We start from the raw sequence: 20916 nt of genomic DNA, 5'->3' as shown, positions 1-20916 counted from the left end.
GGGGACGTTTACCCAGGCATGTAACAACTTTACTGATGTCGAAACTGGATCGATAACACCACGGTGAGCACCACTTCTTACCAATTGTATTCTATTCAAACACCTATACTAACATGTAAGGCATGCGAAAAGCTCGAATGCCTAGTCACTGTCAATGGATCATAGGAATTCACAGCTTGTAAGGAGTCAAACGTCAAAAGACGCAAGGACACCTAAGTCACGACATCTTCCGGACACAGTTTGGCAAAATTTGCCTTTACGGTTCGGAAAGCATGCAAACAACACAGACTCTGTCGATCTGGGAGAAAGCCTGGGCGCGTGGGTGCGCACTGCGTGCTCGCCGAGACGTATAGCAACCGGCGACAGGTCCGCTCTTACATTAACAACGATCTTAGCACATCGATGACGTCGACTACCCAAGAAACATGGAAACAGTCGAGAAATTACTTCTCCTTATAACAGCACCATTTATGACATTTACCAGTGTTGTCGCGTGACAACAGAGATCATACAATTGATAACAATTGCGTGGCTTTTGTCCATATCTGGAACTAACGACGAGTTCAAGCACCTTGGCTGCCGCGCCGACTGAAAACAGAAACAGAAAACGGTTTCCGCCGCTCACGTCAGCACTCAGATGGCAAATGGATTGGACTGGGTCGCCCCAACAGAGCTGCCTCCGATCGCCGTTGTATCTCAGCAGATCCACGATATCTCTTTCTTCAGCGTACGACTCAGAGAAGTCAGCTCTCGACTGAATCACTCTCTCTCCACCGGCCCGAGGTGAATCACTCGCTCTCCACTGGCCCGAGGTCTTCGATCACGTCCCTGGTGTTGACGTCCTGGTTGTAGCCCAGCAGCCAGAACGTCTTCACGACGCCCTTCCCCTGGAAAAAGAAGGCCGTTGTAATTTTGTCAGAGATAGCTGTTAAACGTCCTTTTTTAGGTTTAGGAAGATCCCGTCCATCGCTGCACCGTCATTACACGCGGTAGGTGTTACTCCTGAACGTAAGAAATGCCACAAAATTCATAATCCCTAGAATCACAGCAGTCACATATCTAGCTCTTGTGTCCGTCTCAGGATTTATACCTTGCTCTATCCATCCGACTCCAAATGCCAAACGACGCCGTGCCCCGAATATACCAGCTTTTGATCCCCTCTGTATCGCGCTGTGCAGGTCACTGACCTTCATGACCACGCCTCCGCGGGGCACAGCTTGGAACCCTCCGAACGAGTTGAGCAGGTCGCGGGTGCCGGACGATATGTGGATGTTCATGGCGTGGCCGGTGGTCTCCATCCGTGACGCCGTGTTCACCGTGTCCCCAAACAGGCAGTACCTGTCGAGGACAGACCACGTGACCCAAGCAAGAACAGATCATCTGCGGTGGCCACTTGGATAATTGAAAAGAACCAATATACCCTGAAAAGAACTGCCCAACTAAAACAAGCTAAGGCCATATGTATCCCAGGAAAAGGTTACCTGCTGCTGGGAAACTTGTTCAATAGCTTGACATTTTAAGTAACGTCCATTCGAAAATGTCTCCTGACTGCCGATCAAAGTTTCACATGGTTTTTAGCAGATCTCGTATCACTGACATTGCTAAGGATTTCGTTCGCTTGAGATTGCTATTAGATCGTGTATTCGTGCTATCAAGCAACAACCGATCCAAACTTTTAACGGAAGCTTTTCAAGTAATCCTCCGTCATAAAATCTCAATATTTGTTTTCGTCCGTAAATGCGAAAAGGTCATTACGGTTCATAGATTCCAAAAATGAATAGTTTACGAGGAAAGCTAACCAACCACTTTTAAAAGATTAATATTTACAAGGCTTCCGAAGCTGAGCTGCAGCGCGTCCCCACCTGGGCATTTTGAGTCCGACCACGCCGGCTGCCACGGGGCCGGTGTGGATGCCGGCTCTCAGCTGGAGGGTCTTCTCCGGGTCGTGAGGCACGTGAAACTGTGGGCGTCGGGCGATAGATCAGCTATACAATTGGAACTGAACCAACCAACTAACCAAACAACCAACTAAAAACAGGACGATTGTGTTACGTGGCAGGCCACCGATAGCGTGAAAGAACTTAGTTAGCGAACAAAACATCTTAAGAACAAAACATCTACGTGTCATGCGCTCTTTCAGCCAGGCAGCCTACCTGTTTGATGGCTTCCAGCAGTGACAGCGCCATCAGACAGATATGCTTGGCGTGCAAGTTGCCGTTTCTGACGGGAAGACCTGCAGGAGGCATCCGATTTCATCGTAAAGTTAATGCGTGATTTGTAAATGTAAGTTCAATGACATGGTAAAGTCATAGCCTCCAGGGTATGCTAAAATTACACCCTTTATCCGTTATCGACTATGCTTGAGATACACATGACGGGTCTATTGCAGTGCAGAGTTTAATGGACTGTCTTACCAGAGACCACCATGTAAGCGTCTCCGATGGTCTCCACCTTGTAGACGTCGTAGTTGGATATAATCCGGTCAAACAGCGTGTATAAGCCGTTCAGCATGTCAACCACCTGAAAAAAAGATTAAATGAAATGGGAGACATTATCACCCGCAGTCACACGAGGTGCCGGTGGGTGGTGACGTACTGATGCGTTAAGATTATAGTTGCTTTCTTCGCGCTGATTTTTGTAATTACAATTTTATTTCGAGGAAGTCTCCTTTCTTTTCAAATCAATAAACGGTATCGGCTACCCTGTGAATATCGTATCATTCTCGTTTTTAAAATAGTTTATCTAAAGTTCATACTACCCCGCCCGTGGCATCGATATTCGCACTAGTCAGTCGTCAGTCATCAGTCATCAGCCGTCAGTCATCAGCCATCAGTAGGTAGTCTGTTGTCTTACGTCGCCCGTCTCTCATCACTTACCTGTATCGGCGTGCTGATGGCCGACAGAGCCGTGAACTCGACAATGTCCGAGAAGTAGACGGTGACCGACTCAAAGTTCTCCGGCCGCACCTGTTTTCCCTGCTTCAGCTGCTCGGCTATGTATCTGAGAGTGATGGAGATGGTAAAAACTAAAATGTCACTTATCGAAAATGGATCGATATCGACAAACGATTTCGAGTGAAATCGTGAAACAAAACCGTGGCGAGTCAGAATGGAACACATCTACATATACAGGTTGTACGGACGACCAATGAAAACTCCAGCCCACCTCGGCAGAACTTGGTAGAGAAGTTCTTCAGATCGACGTTTCTCCTCCAGGAAGGCGGCCGACTTCTCTTCCACCAGGTCCTCCAGATTGCTGACGTACCGTTCCATTCTCTCCAGCAGGGCGTCCAACAGGTTCGGGCTCGCTCTGAGCAGAAACATAAGCCAGGGATCAACATCGCTGCTCACTCAAATACTCACCAGTATAACGCCTTTTGGGGCGACTAACGGAGCGAGCGAGAGGGTGGGCCTTGCACGTGCGAAATTGCGAGGGGGTACCTCCAACTGACTTGTCCACGGCACCCTTCTAACCGGTCTCTAGCGATGTGCCAAATTTGGGCACAATCGGCCCAGCCGTTCTCGAGATCTGGAAGCGGCACCCTGCACGTGCGCACGTGCAAAATGGGTCCCAACTGACTTGTGCACGGCACCCTACTAACCGGTCCCTAACTGTGTACCAAATTTGAGCGCAATCGGTCGAGCCGTTCTCGAGATCTGGAAACGACCCCTGCACGTGCGCACGTGCAGCAGCGCCTTAACCCGCGCGGGGCTGGGGTCCCCAGCCGAACGCGCGGGGCTGGGGGGGGGGGGGGGTAAATTTTACCCCCCCCTGTTATCTCCCGAACTAATGGTCCGATTTGGAAAATTAAAACGCCAATCGAAAGCTCTCATCACGAACTACTAAAAACATGTACTTAATTTAAAGTTTGAGGTCAAGGTCAAGGTCAGGTCAAGGGTACAAATTGCAAGTTTCTACAGTATCGGCCTTGCACCGTAGTTGCCGAAGGATGGAGTCATGGACTGAGACTGATCGCCCAAAACGTGTTCTTAGGCTACCAAGACAATATTAGTTGCATACAATATCATTCAGAGGTCAAGGTCAAGGTCAGGTCAGGTCAGGTCAGGTCACCAAAAAACAAAATATGGAAAAGGGCATGTGCGACACATGTTTTATGGGTCATTTTACTCATAGAATTCAATAGGCACACTCAATAAGTGATATGGACCACATCTGGATGAATTTCAGGTCAAGGTCAGGTCAAGGTCAGGTCAAGTGAGGTCAAATTTTGAAGTTGGTTGTTAAGGCCTAAAAAGGTGTCTATCTGATGCAGTTTTTCACGGCGAATCGAATGGTGCTATTTTTGTTTCCGTAGGAGGTCTAGAACTTCCAAAAAAGTCATTTTTCAAAAATTTTGTGTGTCGTGACGTCATAAAATTTTGAATAACTCCCACATTTTTGAACCGATTCTTCTAAAATTTGGTATGTAGGTGCACATAGACCACTTCTCTGACATATATTCCGGTTTTTTCGATAGACTGGAAATTTTGGATTTTATAATGATTTTCCCAAAAAAATCAGTTTTTTGAAAAAATTTAGGCCAAAATCCAAAATTTTCAAAAAACCGAGATAGCCATTTGATAGACAAAGTAAAATTACGTATAACCTTTTTTGTTACGTCTTGATTCCTTTAAAAATGAAGATGTTAGCGGCGTTTGAACTTTTGCCGTTTTTGAGGCGAAAATGGCGAACATGAGGTCACTAAAACGTCAATTTCTCAAAAATTTTCCGACGGATTTCGCTCAAATTTTCAGGGAAGGTGTCAAATTGATGTAAGAAAAGGTACTGAAAGTTTGGCGGCGCTGCGCGCCGCCGTTTTTGAGATATCGCAAAAATTCGCGAGGGGGGGGTAAAATTTACCCCCCCCCAGCCCCGCGCGGGTTAACTCTGACACATGGATATGCAGTGCCTAGTGGGTGCCTACCTACATGCCAACTTTCAGCACAATCGGCCAAGTAGTTACCGAGATATTGCAACAATTACAAAACGGACACCTCTTCGTTTTGCACGTGGCACGTGCATAAGGGGTCACCCACATGCATCAGGAATAGTCCAATACTTGGTAGAAGGAATGAAGCTACCCTACAAAAATTACCGCGTGTAAATCGGTCAAGTGGTTGCTGAGATATACTCGTAAGCCTCGCAAAAGCGTGACCACGGCCGGCCGGCCGCTCATTACGGAGCGAGCGAAGCGAGCGTAGTCTTCAGACATGTGCATGGATCCGAGTGATGGATCTATGATCTCAGTGGATCTCTAGGCAAATTGCAGGTTCGGATCTATGATCCCACCGAATCCGGCGTGAAAAATTTATCCTGGATCTATGATCTCACAGGATCTAATGATAAACCAAGGACATGAATCTATGATCTGAGTGAATCCCACCATGCACAACATTTGAAACCAGGTTTCCAAGTGTTTCTATGTCAATAAGTGCCTTAAAACGATGGATTATGACGTGTTATCACATAAAATCGCTAAATAAGAACGTTTGTGAGTTGCAACGAGTGATCTTTTGGGATTTCTGTGTTGATCAAAAATAAATGAGGATCTATGATCCCACTGGATCTCAAGCAAAAATACTAGAATCGGATCTATGATCCCTACGGATCTCTAGATAAATTAAAGAGCTGGATCTACGATCCCGACGGATCCGAGATCAGGATCCGTGGGATCAGATCCCAGATCCATTTTCTCGGATCCATGCACATGTCTGGTAGTCTTTCCTTAGATTAACGGAAATTTCTGAGTATGAGCGGCCGGCCGGCCGGCCGGCCGCTCATACTCAGAAATTTCCGTTAATCTAAGGAAAGACTACGCTCGCTTCGCTCGCTCCGTAAACAGTTGCTTGACTAACCGATGCAAATACAAGACCCATACAATATGTAAATAAGCATGTTGAAGACACGTTGCAGAGAAAAGAACAATCTAGCATGGCTGTGTGGCCCGTACTTACTTGACTGTCCTGGTGAGCTGTCGTTTGAGAGCGGCTGCCGTGGGCCGCTGGTGGGGCAGCTCGTCCCAGCACTGGCGCATCAGCTCAAAGTGGGCCTCGTCGACCAGGTCTCGGGATACCTCGGGACGGAACGGCGGCGTGGTGCCGGCACGGACCCGCTGCAGGATCTCCAGAACGTCTGGGGACGAGCGCCCACACACAGAGGCCGGTCAGCGCACTGGGAGCCGTCAGCGGCACTCGATGGCTGTCAGGCAACCTTTGAAAAATTGATGTCTTGAAAAATAAGATTTTTTTATTGATTGATGAAGAATTGAAGTCCTGGACAATTGATTGTGTGTGTCATTAGGAAAACCCTTGAAACCTAGCCAGTGTTACTTTTTTTTTGGCGAAGGACATTACTATCGCCTGTACCCTTCCCAAAACTTTGTCAATACTGCGGCGGTTTGATTTAGAATGCACACGCACCTGGTGGCTCCAGCGGGGTCATGTGACCGTAGGGCATGGTCCTGGTGGCAATCTCCTGCAGTATTATCGCGAAGGAAAATATATCTCCCGTGGCCACTCGGGGTTTCTCTTGATCGCGCAGGTTCTCCGGCGCTACCCAAAGAAGTCGCTCTGAAATGTTGACGTACTGAGCAATAAACTCTCAAGGAATGGGGAGTTTGTTACAGTGATGCTGGTAGACAAAATATCAAAAAGAGCGCAACATAAGCAGCAATATGATATGTTATGCCGACAAAAAAAAGAAGAAAAAGAAATGGATAGCTGTAAAGCGCGTAGAAGTTACGACGATCAGTGAATCGATCTTTTCGTATATGAGGTAAAACTCGCCGTAATTTCACCGTAACGCTGACAATGTAAGCGAATAAATTACATTTGATTTTATGTATAGTCCTACCTCATATTTAGGACTCCCATTGAAGCAGCTTCTAATTAGAGTTAATTGCGTGTAACTCCAAAAATGGCAGCGCCGGACGCCGGTACATACTCGTGGCCGCTTACCTGGTCGGACGTTGGGGGGCATCTGCGCTCGCACGCTGCTCATTCCGAAACCGGTCAGTTTGACGGTGAATCGTCCGTTCAGGAGGCAGTCACTGGACGTGAGCGAGCCGTGACTTCCAATCTGACAAAGACACCAACCAGCCGCACAGTTATGAGGGCCTACTTGCTTATGAGCAGTGGCAAATGAGAAGTCGCAATGATTATTGCATCAAAATATAAATGGAGTACCTACTTCGCTTTATGACCGAAGCATGAAAATGATATCCCTGTGACCACCAAAGAAAGCTTTGTTATGGAAAGTATAATTTTTATTTGCAAAACCCTTTTCCGGTCGACATAAGCCGGAAGACCGGAAGAGCAAACTCGGTGAGGTCATTCAAATTTCACACTGAGACGGTCATCTAAAAATGAAAAAAAAAAAATAGAGCGAGAAGTAGTACCGACCACCGCATTGTGTGAAGAGTCCACCTCCTTCCACTCACCTCTGAGTGATGCAGGTAGTCGAGTCCACTGACAATGTCAAACACGATGGCGCGACGCAGTGACCAGTCCAGCTTGAGCGGACTGTTGCGAAGGAAGTGACCCAGACTGCCCTTTGAGCAGTAGTCGGTGACAAAGTACACGCGACCGGCGAACTGAAGCGCGCCATGGAGATACAGCAAGTTGTCGTGACTGGTCTCCCGCATCTGAAAGTGAAACACATTGTTTGGTTGTTACGTTTGGTCGTTTAGTTCAGCATCAACTCATCAATGTTTGCTCCAATTATAAATAAAGTCGTAGAGAAAGCAGAGACAGTGCTAAAAAACCGTTCAAGCTAAGTCGTCCGTTCTTGTCCCTTATTGTTATTCTTCCATCGTCCTTACTTTTTTTTATTAATTTCTGGCAAAAGTGTGTATTTACCTGTTTGAACTCGAGCAGCATCTCCTTGGAGACGACCAGCTTGCTGACGCCGATGGGCTTGAGGAACACGTTGCTGCCGCGGAAGGAGACGCGGGACGGCAGCGAGGTGGCGCTCTCCCACAGCGGCGGGCGGTGATCGTCTCCTGTGTCGTACTGTTCGGTAGGAGAAACAGTTTTTTAGCGTTAGGAAAATATTTTAATGGGCAGAACTTTTAACGCAGTGTCTTATTTGATTAGTAAAAGCTATGTTAATGTTTTCGTAATTTTTGCAGCAATATTTTATGTTACACCTGACGATGAAATAACACAACGGTAATATTTTGTCACTTGCATCGAAATAACTACCCAATCAATGGAATCGTGTCCGAAATCCACTCCTGAAACTTTTGAAAGCAGTGATGAGATGACGATGAAGTGCTTTTTTACCGTTGATTCGTTGTCTTCAGGACAAGGAGTTAGCTGCGACAGGTGAATTTGCCATTTGCTTTTTAGCTCTAGCTGCTTGCTCCGTAATCTGGACATAATGATCAATCTGGAATAGAATCATGGACTATCAAAATCGTCAGCAGCTACACGAGGTCAATGTCAGGTGGCACACGAAAATAGCTATTGCATATGCTTTGACAGTTTGCGCGTTTTCAAGTTTCCTTCATGATTTACATCTTACAGATAGCAAGCGAGACTTGATTACGGAGCGAGCGAAGCGAGCGTAGTCTTTCCTTAGATTAACGGAAATTTCTGAGTATGAGCGGCCGGCCGGCCGGCCGGCCGTGGTCACGCTTTTGCGAGGCTTATATCTCAGCAACCACTTGACCGATTTACACGCGGTAATTTTTGTAGGGTAGCTTCATTCCTTCTACCAAGTATTGGACTATTCCCGATGCATGTGGGTGACCCCTTATGCACGTGCCACGTGCAAAACGAAGAGGTGTCACTTTTGTAATTGTTGCAATATCTCGGTAACTACTGGGCCGATTGCGCTGAAAGTTGGCATGTAGGTAGGCACTCACTAGGCAATGCATATCCATGTGCCAGAGTTGGGGTGCTGCTGCACGTGCGCACGTGCAGGGGTCGATTCCAGATCTCGAGAACGGCTGGACCGATGGCGCTCAAATTTGGCACATGGTTAGGGACCGGTTAGTAGGGTGCCGTGCAAAAGTCCGTTGGGACCCATTTTGCACGTGCGCACGTGCAGGGTGCCGCTTCCAGATCTCGAGAACGGCTGGGCCGATTGTGCTCAAATTTGGCACATCGCTAGAGACCGGTTAGTAGGGTGCCGTGCACAAGTCAGCTGGAGGTACCCCCTCGAAATTTCGCACGTGCAAGGCCCACCCTCTCGCTCGCTCCGTTAGTCGGCCCAAAAGGCGTTATACTGGTAGGTATAATGACACAACCAGGAGCCAATGAATCTGGATCCCTGAGATCCTGTTCCATGTCACGGGATGTGTATTGTGTGTCCCTGAGTGGCTCACTCACGCCACGCTGAGCGCCACCAGTCCGAGCAGAACGATCAGGCTGCTGAGGACCAGCGGATCAGTGACCTCCAGCGGCCGGCACGGTCCCCGGTCGCCGGCGTAGCCGCACAGGGGCTGGTTGGCCGGCGCCGCGCCGCCGCCGGGCCACCAGACGTCGTGCACCTCGATCAGAACACCCTCTGCGCCGCTCCAGTGGGCCACCTCCTGCCAGAGGGTCACAGTCCGGTCAGAACACCCTCGGCGCCACTCCAGTGGGCCATCTCCTGCCAGAGGGGTCACAGTCCGGTCGTAGGATGATGCACTTTTGATGTAAGCATCATGATTCCCCTTCACCAGTAGGATTTGTATCAAAAGGAGAGAGAGAGAGAGAGAGAGAGAGAGAGAGAGAGAGAGAGAGAGAGAGAGAGAGAGAGAGAGAGATAGGGAGAGAGAGAGAGAGAGAGAGAGAGAGAGAGAGAGAGAGAGAGAGAGAGAGAGAGAGAGAGAGAGAGAGAGAGAGAGAGAGAGAGAGAGAGAGAGAGAGAGAGAGAGAGAGAGAGAGAGAGAGAGAGAGAGAGAGAGAGAGAGAGAGAGAGAGAGAGAGAGAGAGAGAGAGAGAGAGAGAGAGAGAGAGAGAGAGAGAGAGAGAGAGAGAGAGAGAGAGAGAGAGAGAGAGAAGTGTGATTATGTCTACTTACCTCCCAGTCACCTGTCGATGGGTTGATATCGGTGACGGTGTAGTCGGATTCTCTGTCGCCATAGCTGTTTATTTTGATGATACCGCTGATACCTGCAGATACAGCAGAAAGTAACGTTAGTAGTATTATTTTCTTGAATTAATGAGAAAATTGAATAATTGCGTACCGCACGACATCGTTTAAATACCGTTTCCCGTGAACATTAATTTTGAAAAAAAGAAGAATTGCACCGTTGCACCGTGTTTTAACGCTGGCCAAAAACTGGCCAGGACGCGAAATATCGACTATTTTTAAACGTTTTCATTTGGCCACTATCATGTTCAAAAATGATCAGAGCATCTTCAACGACGGAAACTTTTATTCTCTTCACTTTTGAAAACGTTGAGAATGTACAACAAAGTCGGACAACTCTCAAAAGCTAAACTTCGGCGAACAAACGCAGAAACAGCCGCCTTGCTTCACGTCAACGTCTTCGAGCTTTGGATTGACCAAACTACATAATTCCGGTACCAAACGATAGCGCGAACTTTTGGCTTTGTAGTGAGTCATAATTCATATAATTATAATGCACATAGGTGTTATTTTTATTGATTTCCGTCAGCCCCTACATTGGCACAATTTTTTGAAAAATGTCAATGTTCTAATAGAGCTACAAAAAATTGTACGCTAGTGTACGGTCTTGGACTACCACCACACTGTGGGTCAAGAAGTTGTCTACATGTCCTAAAAATTTCAGCTGCGCCCGAGTGCGCCGGTGTTGGGGGTGAACACTTTTTTTGAATGAGTCATGTCTGCTCCTGCTGAGCCATGGGACGGGCCCTGGCGTGCGTCAAGGGAAGAGGCTAGTACCTCTCGTTCATTCTCTCGTCTGTTGTGACGAGTTGGTGGCCCATGGAAGGTCGCCGACCTGTGTGCGACCTGCCGTACCCTGGGGCGTAATCAGCTGACGGCACGACGGCACGACCCCCACGACACGTGCCAGTTGCATTTTCATGTATCGCGAGAAGAAAACAAAAGGTCTCCGGAACCCGAGACCGGACAATGTCGGCGAATGACAGTTTTAAAAAAATTGCTATCATTCCTATGAAATATACATTTCTTGAATATCAACATCATTATTGGTAAAATTAATTAAGTGTGGTACCTATAGGTCTACAGAAGGAACCTTACACGCCGTGGCTATTGCAGGAAATTCATAGATGGGCTCTGGAGCTGTATGGTCGCTACACGTGTGCCTGCTTGATAGTTTATAAGCATCATTTAGTACCTAATGAAACGCAATCAAGTAATAATTATAAGCCCAGTTTGTGATGGGACTGTGAGCTGAAAGGTGGCTGTATGAGACCTGCCACAGCACGCATCGCTGCCAAAACGATGATCGGCTTTTGATCGTCCATTACCTGTTTGCGTTCGGCAGGGCTACCATCCGCCTCTTCAGTCAGTATTAATACGTCCGATGTAGGTGGTATCATTAGTGCTGTCCACATTTATTAAAAGTATCCGTTTGCTGCAGTAAGCGTCATTTAGTATGGCCATGAAGTTTTTACATGCACGTTGCATGTTACATAAAGCACCATACCAGAGGCGGATCCAGAAAATCTCCAAGGGAGGGGCCATTAGAAACCAGGAGGCCCCCCCCATAATCCCACCTGTTGGAGGCCCCATCTTCCCACTTGTGGGCCCCCCCAAAAAAAAAACTGCGCCTATTGAGCTTATCTAGCTGTTCAGGCAACATCTCAACATCTGTGCAGGCTTGGAGGCCCTCTGTGCAGGTTAGGAGGCCCTGTAAAAGTGGTCATCTCTGTGAGTATAAGAGACCTCCAAGTTATGAAAAGCTTTACCAATCTTCTAACAAAGAAGTCTTCTCAGCTAGTCTTCTAAGAAATAACTAAGTGGGTAGGTTAAAAAAAAAACTCATCGGATTTCGGCCACTTTATTTTCAGGAGGCCCCCTTTTCAGCTTTTTAACTTTTTAACTTTTTATTTTATTTTTGAAAAAAAATCGGCCAAGGGGGGGGGGGGGGGCCATGGCCCCCATGGCCCCCCTTGTATCCGCGCCTGCACCATACAATAGGAATTGGTAAGAAGTTTTGGGATACATTCTACCATTTCTTCAATCTCACGTCATGCAATGGCGGATCCAGTGAAGGGCATAGTTGGTATTTGCCCTCCCCACAGCTGAATAGTGTGGGCAAGACTAGCTTTTTGCCCCTCCGCAAAGCTTTTGGTGATGAGAAAATATGATACAGCGTCGATGCCTACCTGGACGAATAGCAGGTCTTTCCGTCACAACCATTCTGAAGGATGGAGGTGACCGCTCGCTGCTCATGATTTAGGTCGGTATGCTGATAACAGATGGAACTCCCTGAACTGCACACATGCAGATTGCAGATGTCGTGTAGCGTTATTAAGTCACCCGATCGGGGTCACCGAATGGGTCGGGAACTTTTGCCCTCTCCAAACGGATTAGCTGGATCCGCCCCTGACGTCATGTGACGTAAACATACAAGACTTTGGACTTACTAAAGTGGGGTTAGGGTTAACATCAATTTGATATCAAAACACACGTTTGAAAATGTTTTTGAAATAAATATAAAGATTGTAGGTCCTATATGAATAAGTCCTATATAAGGGCATTCAAGGTCACCTGAGGTCATCAACGCTAATTAATAAGGTCATGTCCTCAACCTTGACTTGCCTCATCGATGAGCCTTGCTCAGACCTACGATTATTCTAAATATACAGATACCCAAATGCTCGTGCAATAATGGCTAGAACATGACAATATTTTTAATATGTTTCGTAATACTTGTGACGTCATAAACAAGTGCATAAGCATCTGGTACGACACGTTTTGCACTTTAAATGATCGTTAGTTTCCAACGTTTCGTTTGAGCCCAAAAACACGTCTGTATCTCGTATAGTTTCTTAGTTACGAGCCCTGGCCAGTTTTGGTCCAGAGTTAAAACACAGTGCGTTGTCATTATGATCGCAAAACTCCTGCAAAAGCAGTATGACTAATGCTCATCTCAACCCTTAAAAAGTTTAGGTAAGTACATCTAGAAGCGTGACCCCTCGCTCGTTACCCCTAGAAGCGTCGCTGAGAGCGTCTCTGTTCGGTGGCGCTGTGCCGACCCTTTACTGGCCGCTGGGTGCGCCTCTGGCGCGTTCGTCGGTGCTGCGCCGACCTTTTACTGGCCGCTGTGTGCGCCTCTGACGCGTTCGTCGGAGCTTCTCCACGACCGGTCACATGAGACGGAACCGTGGCATTTGCCTCTGCTATCACCTGATACCGCGGGTTGGGGCTGATGAGAGGCGAACAGTGCGTAGTGCGGTGTCGTCGAGACAGGGCGAGTCGAGCCGGGGAGGAAGGAAGTACGGTGTTTGTGGTGTTTATCACTCAGCAGACGACTGATGTCTAAGCAGTTTGGTGCAGACATCTGCAGGGACTGCTTGCTATAGTGCAAATTGTGTGTGCGTGGTGGGGCGCGTGGTGACTGTGCTGCTCTTTGGCGGCACTCGACAGGATTCAACTTTCAGAAGCGATGCAGACTGGAATCCACACACAAGCCAGGTAAGTGCCGGACCTACTCAATGGCCTCTAACAATGGTGGTTGAAAGCGTAGGCCGCTGGGCGATCCCAGTGCGATCGGGCGACAGTCGCCGACCCGAAGCTCAATTTTCTGCGCCTGCGCACGCTGGTTGTAATGACGTTGAAACCGATGAGTAACATTTAGGTTATTTAGACTGACATATTAGATGGCAAATTAGGTACAATATTTTTCGTTCGCTCACAATGTTTTAAAATCGCTCACTTGAAGGGTGCTTTCCATCAGCACGATACGACCACTCTACATGCTGCCATGGTGCCAAGATGAAACGATTATTATCTTCGATTATCGACTGCTTTCTTCGATTACGATTACCACCTTTGATTACGATTATGTCATCGACGAATACCTACACATTGCCCATACTCCACCATCTACCTACCCCGTTCTCCATTCCACCGAGTGCTCACCGCCCGAGATGGTGTTGTTCCAGATAACCCGCGTGACCTGCACCCCATTGGAGGGGTCACCACCCGACCTCAACACCTGGTCCACGGCCCAGGCGTAGATGATCACCGAGTCGTACAGACCCGTCACCACGGGTGTCGTTACCTGTGAACACCATGCACGACCATGTAGTCTTCAAATATTTCGGCCAAACACGATATTGCATATGACTTTAGCGATCGGTGAAATGGCTTAAAATGAAGACTTTGCAAGCAATTTGCATAAAAAATTAGCAAGTTTTTTTTTTCTCGAATACGATGTCGATGTGGGATCTCAGGGCTTACACGTAAAACCCCGTATGGATTGTATTATGTCTCCTGCACCATTAGGGTCAAAACTTGTGAAAAATGTATAATTAAGAAAGAATACTGCGAGAAAACGAAGAAGCATCAGCTTTTGTAGAAGCTATTTTCAATTTCCGAGGCTCGGTCAAGCCGGACTATATGATGTTCTTTTCTGATACCAATCGCGGGCCAGACGTCAAATGGTTGCCGGACGGATCCTGCCCAGTGTGCGCGCAGCGCGCTAGGTTAGCCGGCACACGGATTATACCATTAGCACTAAAAATACCTGAGCCTAATTGAGAGACCACCTGTGATAGGTGGTTATATAACGACGCTACTGCAACCATCCACAGTGGCAACCGAAAGCCATGGCGCTCTTGAGCGCCATGGCTTAATCTGTCCTTAATCCCAGTACCTATGTATAACCCGATTTTAACTTGATGACGAATACGGAAAGGAATCATTCGTTCAGATGTCACCTTCGGAGGCTACCGCCACCCCCTTTTCAGCCCATGCTTGGGCAAATCCAGGGTAGGTACTACTAAGGTACATATGTGCACGTACATACCTCCTCGTAGGTCAGAGAAAGGCCGTACTGTTCCTTGCTTCGACGTTGAGTCTCCTTTATGAATTTTGGAAAGTCTTGTGTCTTTGGCGTAGAGAGCGATATTTTCAGAAGGGATTCGAACATTTCTCTTGCCGCCTGAGAAAGAAAGTTTCAGAACCATTCAACACGATAGTGATATCATTATCAACAGTGTTGTAAAAAATCGCATCGTGAAAATGATACCGCTGACGTCATATTTATTATCTTTTTATAACTTCATATGATTATGATAACACAATTAGCTGCTACAACGGCTACTAACCCAAAACAAATCTTATCATGCTATTACAATTCTGGTGGTGAGATATCTTAGCGTTCCCGTGTCAATATTATCTGCTACCCCATGGGGCCGTGACCTCACCTCGTTCCGCTCTTCTGAGTCGCCCTCGCGGTGCCATCCGAAGTTACCCAGAGTTTTACTGCGGAACGGCTCCACGGTCAGGAAGGCGAACTCGCCGTTGTTGAAGCCCAGGCTGTGTGCTTCGAGTAGCAGTGAGCGGATGCTGTCACCCTGAGCCGCCAGTAGAAACACTGAGGGCAGACGGCAGGGGCGGTGAGATCGACTCACGGCCCAGGTCAGGCCTCATATGATTTAGATCGGTGTTATGTGATGGCCATGGCGCTACTAAAAAATCGTATCACCGCTCTTCTCCCAGTCCCACTCTTTGTCTCCCAGGCATCCCACCGTCATCCCCCAGTCATCCCATCGTTCATCTCCCTGTCCCACCCTTCGTCTCTTAGTCGGCCAGTCCCACCATTTATCTCCCAGGCCTCCCACCGTTCGTCTCTCAGTCCAATAGTTTGTCTCCCGCTCCCACAATTCGTCTCCCAGTCATCCCACCGTTCATCTCACGGCCCCACTGTTTATCTCCCAGTCTTCCAGTCCTCCCACCGTTCATCTCACGGCCCCGCTGTTTATCTCCCAGTCTCCCAGTCGTCCCACCGTTCGGCACCAGCCGTCTCACCTCTGGCCTGTTCGGCAGCGCTCGTCAGCAGCTGTCTGATCTTGTTTGGTGACGCGTCAGCTCTGAATGGGTAGTGCTCGATGTGCAGCCGGTCGGGCCCGTCGAACCGGCGCCTCAGGGCCGTTCCCAGCAGGCGAGAGTAGGACCATTCCTCGTTGTATATGACCGCTATGTTCCTCCACTGCGCAGCCAGACAAACGGCGCCTAAAATCTCGAGGAGACTATAGTATGCTTTGCAAGAACTGGAAGTCTGAAATCTGCAGCAGCTTATGTCCCGTCAGCAATGTTGATCCGATCCTACTCGAAATTCTGGACGTGGACCAACCTTCCCCAGTTTGGATCTGACCTTGAAGTGAAATGTTTTAGCCTGAAAGCGTCTCGAAAATATTTCTTCTCAAGATAGTTAGGTGTGGGATTTCTCCAACGTTTCAATGCAAATCAAAAGCAACAGGACAAGCAATCCCCATATTTCTGAACTTACCCGACCCCATTAATTGGGGAAGTTCAGTTTTTCTGGAGCTTGTCTCCCTCTTCCCCAACGGTATTCCGACCAAGTTACTCACTTACTCACTTGTTTGTTGTTCTCACCTGGTACTTTCTGAACACTCTCCGAATGAGTTGCTTCAGGTCATCCATGGTGTGTGAGAGTCTGGTGAGTGTCGAGAAAACCTTTTTGTCGCCGAGAAGCTGGCTGCTGCCTCCGGACGTGAGCACTGGCACGTTCCACTTGGCCGCCATCCGGCCTGCCGAGCAGAGGCATTCTCAGTGATACCTGCCCTGCCGAACAGAGGCAGGCTCAGTGATACCTGTCCTGCCGAACAGAGGCAGGCTCAGTGATACCTGTCCTGCCGAACAGAGGCAGGCTCAGTGATACCTGTCCTGCCGAACAGAGGCAGGCTCAGTGATACCTGTCCTGCCGAACAGAGGCAGGCTCAGTGATACCTGTCCTGCCGAACAGAGGCAGGCTCAGTGATACCTGCCCTGCCGAACAGAGGCAGGCTCAGTGATACCTGCCCTGCCGAACAGAGGAACTCTCAGTGATACCTGCCCTGCCGAACAGAGGCAGGCTCAGTGATACCTGTCCTGCCGAACAGAGGCACTCTCAGACTAGTGATACCTGCCCTGCCGAGCAGAGGAACTCTCAGTGATAACTGCCCTGCCGAACAGAGGCAGGCTCAGTGATACCTGCCCTGCCGAACAGAGGCAGGCTGAGTGATACATGCCCTGCCGAACAGAGGAACTCCGTGATACTTGAGTGATACCTGCCCTGCCGAACAGAGACAGGCTCAGTGATACATGTCCTGCCGAACAGAGGAACTCTCAGTGATACCTGCCCTGCCGAACAGAGGCAGGCTCAGTGATACCTGTCCTGCCGGGCCGGCACATGGAGATGTCGGTGGTGCTCTCTGCGATGTTGCGGTTTTATAAGTTTATGCGAGCTATTAGCCAATTTGCTAAAAAAAGGTTGAGGGCATAGGCGGCGGAACGGGGAGGGCACCGGGGCACCGTGCCCCCTTTGATTTAAGCATTTTAACATTAGCCGGGCGTTGCATGGAAAGAATAAGGTGTTCCGCCGCTACTGGTTGAGGGCAGGGATCACTGGTATTTAATGTGCATATTATTCAACATTATTTCCCCCTTCCCCATAGCCTTATATAATCAATCTTATAACGTTTTTTTTTCAATAAATTTAGTTCAAATCTGTTGAATGGAAGAGTTGCAAGGCCCCTTCGTTTCGGTCCGAAAGTTTGGTCGTTCTAGATTTAAATTTAATAAGATTTTAGGCCTGAAGAACGACGCTAATGATAAAAATGGAGCTCCTAACTAGCATCACTTTGCGCTGCCCGCTGGAAAATGGGACGTTATTAATTCAATGATTAATTGATTTAGCAAATGAATGCATTAATCAAGGGCTCAATTGGTGGGTGGTTGATACTCTTGCTTCTGAACAGGGCCAGAATAATAATGATACCGCATACCTATATTCTGGATCATCTGCCTTCCTTGTTTTGTTATTGATAACGAATGACACAATTATTTGTATCAATGCATGCAATCCGTGGTTCTATTGACCTCTTCTTTGTGGAAAGATGGGTCGCATATACCTGTATAACTACATATCGAACAGCTACTGGGCTTCTCGGTAGACACGTCACTAAATTTGCCAATTATCCTATTCATCTGCAGACATGCACCTTTCATCTATGATTGTGCCAGTCAGGACCCACTAAATGTCTTTAAGCCCACACCTCACCAGCTTTACTAATCTAGCCACCTACCGAGGCTGGTGAGCGCGTCGCTGCAGCCGGGCCCGATGAAGGCCGTCACCGGACGCCGGCAGTGCTCCTCGGCCGCCAGGTAGCCGGCCTCGTCGGGCGTGCACCGGTTGGAGCCGTTGCGGTAGACGTGGGTGAAGCGGATGTGCGGGTACAGCTGCGACACCGTCTCCACGGCCAGCTCGATGGCCGGCCCGCTGATCTCGTAGTCGAACGGCGTCCTGGCCTTGGAGACGATGATGGAGACGAGATGGGCCTCGAAGACGGGGCTGCGGAGGCGCGCGGCCGGCGCGGCCGACGGCGGCGCGCCGGGGGAGCCGGGAGCCGGCAGCTGGTCGAGAGGTTGGGCGGGGATCAGAGAGCTGCCCGTGGAAGAGGTCAGGAGATGCTTAGTGGCAGGGAGCAGAGAAACGGCCTGCTGAGAATCGGAAGCATTTGAAAATGCCGTTGAAACCACCTCGGCGGGAAACGATGTTGTTTGTAGTGGAGCGCCCAAATTGTTCACCGAATGCCCGGAGGATTGTGATGAAGTGGGATCAACGGAGATGGGAGTAAGTGAAATAACGTCGACTTCAACGCTTCTTGCTGAGGCGTCGCCCTCCACCGAATAGCCACCAGACGCCGTGAAACCGGGCGAGTCAGAGCTTGCAGGGGCCCGGACACCGCCGGCGGGCACATCGCCAGTCGCAGAGGCGGCTCCGGAATAGGACTTCGATCCTCCCGGCACGGCTGGGTCTTTGATTGGTTCGGTCTCAGATGACGGAAGACCATTGGATGCTGTAACTGGCGTGTCTGTAGTGGATTCGTTCGATGGATTTGGATTGTCTTTCCTCCTTGGTTGTCCCGCCTTTTCGTCTCCTTTTTCAAGTTCATTTGGAAACATCTCTTCACTGTGCGCCTGAAGTACTTCTGCTTCCAAGGTAGTGTCATTTCTAGCATTTGTTGATGACCGTTGTGTTAATAGATTGTCTAAAGGAGACCTGTCATTGTGTTTTTCTTGGTTTTCATCTCCCGTTGTGGAACCTGCGTTCTCAGTATTGGTTGCACTCTGAGACACGTCGATCTTTTCAGCTGATTCTTCGTCAACATTCTTCAAAATGGGAATACTCTCTTCGGTAGTAAAAGGCTCTGCTGCATTCAGCACACTAGTAATTCTAGTAAAAAGGATCAACAAAAAGCACAGGCCGTGTTGTGCATTCATTTTTGGTCTAGGAACTGATACGATACAGATAACACCTTAGAAAGTGGTCTGGATATTGTCCTTCTTCACTCTACTGACTTCCTGGCGTAAGAAATCTTCATCTCTTGAAACCTCGGTACTTAATAATGAATTCTAGCTCAGCTCTCAAACAGAACACTGTTATTGGCCTACCTTGAGCTGTTGTCCCACCCTCAGTGTGCGATCAGTTGGCTGGACTTCCCTGAGTGACCCAGGGCACACGTCTCGCGCCAGTCCCTGACTGGCGTGCGCTCTCGGCTGCACGTGCGTCGCCAGGGGCTCCGTCGAGCCGTCTGTCGGTCGCAGCTCGACGACGTCGGTCATCGTCGACAGTGACGCAGCTCGACAATGACGCATCGCGTCGGTGGTGGAAAGGTGGGCTTCTATGTACGTACGTACAATAGGCAAAGGCTCAATTTTATTACACTTTAAACAGCTTGAACGGCATTGTTTAGTAAAGATATTGAGAAAAATGATAAAAATGACATACTATATGTCGAATGTATTTCAGTTCATCCTCATCCACCTGCATGCTGTCATTGTTTACAATCAACTTCAAGTATGCAATACTATAATTCTCCTAAACAAGACAAGCATGTCAACAAAATGCATTTCTTTGATTATGAAATGCATCACGCACATCTATGTGTCATCAACGTCAGCCTGGCTCAATAAAACCAGTCAGTCTTTGCTGTTGATGCACATTAAAGTTCAGCCTGCAAGGTTAAGGCTAACCACAAATTAGTTCCAGTCCCTATAGCCACACTGGAATGCACATGGGAAACTATTGCGAAGTATGAACCCATATGCGGTGACCACAATGTCGCGATTCTGTGGCGATACACTATTATAACCAGCGGAACGGGCTTTCACTTGAGTATTCTTTGGCATATCATTAAAGTGTATTGCCAATAACCAGTATAACGCCTTTTGGGGCGACCAACGGAGCGAGCGAGAGGGTGAGCTTGCACGTGCGAAATTGCGAGGGGGTACCTCCAACTGACTTGTGCACGGCACCCTACTAACCGGTCTCTAGCGATGTGCCAAATTTGAGCACAATCGGCCCAGCCGTTCTCGAGATCTGGAAGCGGCACCCTGCACGTGCGCACGTGCAAAATGGGGCCCAACTGACTATTGCACGGCACCCTACTAACCGGTCCCTAACCATGTGCCAAATTTGAGCGCCATCGGTCCAGCCGTTCTCGAGATCTGGAATCGACCCCTGCACGTGCGCACGTGCAGCAGCGCCCCAACTCTGGCACATGGATATGCAGTGCCTAGTGGGTGCCTACCTACATGCCAACTTTCAGCGCAATCGGCCAAGTAGTTACCGAGATATTGCAACAATTACAAAACGGACACCTCTTCGTTTTGCACGTGGCACGTGCATAAGGGGTCACCCACATGCATCGGGAATAGTCCAATACTTGGTAGAAGGAATGAAGCTATCCTACAAAAATTACCGCATGTAAATCGGTCAAGTGGTTGCTGAGATATAAG

At 48.5% G+C, this 20916-nt stretch overlaps 1 protein-coding gene across 1 annotated transcript; it reads right to left on the bottom strand.

Annotated features, from left to right (window-relative positions):
* Positions 1 to 66: 66 nt before the first annotated feature.
* On the bottom strand, positions 67 to 15040 carry LOC122371176 (atrial natriuretic peptide receptor 1-like). The gene is made up of 17 exons (XM_043347314.1): positions 14918 to 15040; positions 14029 to 14170; positions 10009 to 10100; positions 9333 to 9535; positions 8283 to 8388; positions 7857 to 8009; positions 7439 to 7642; positions 6957 to 7077; positions 6420 to 6569; positions 5955 to 6132; positions 3166 to 3309; positions 2877 to 3000; positions 2415 to 2520; positions 2154 to 2233; positions 1863 to 1960; positions 1188 to 1338; positions 67 to 887 (listed from the first exon to the last, which is right to left on the bottom strand). Exons 1-17 carry the CDS (start codon positions 15038 to 15040, stop codon positions 789 to 791), a joined length of 2274 nt encoding a protein of 757 aa, XP_043203249.1. The 3' UTR covers positions 67 to 788.
* Positions 15041 to 20916: the final 5876 nt, after the last annotated feature.

The sequence above is a fragment of the Amphibalanus amphitrite genome, unplaced genomic scaffold (genome assembly GCF_019059575.1).
Source record: "Amphibalanus amphitrite isolate SeventyFive unplaced genomic scaffold, NRLGWU_Aamphi_draft 001213F_arrow, whole genome shotgun sequence".
Classification (NCBI taxonomy): domain Eukaryota; kingdom Metazoa; phylum Arthropoda; class Thecostraca; order Balanomorpha; family Balanidae; genus Amphibalanus; species Amphibalanus amphitrite.
This window is presented reverse-complemented; position numbering and strand designations above follow the sequence as displayed.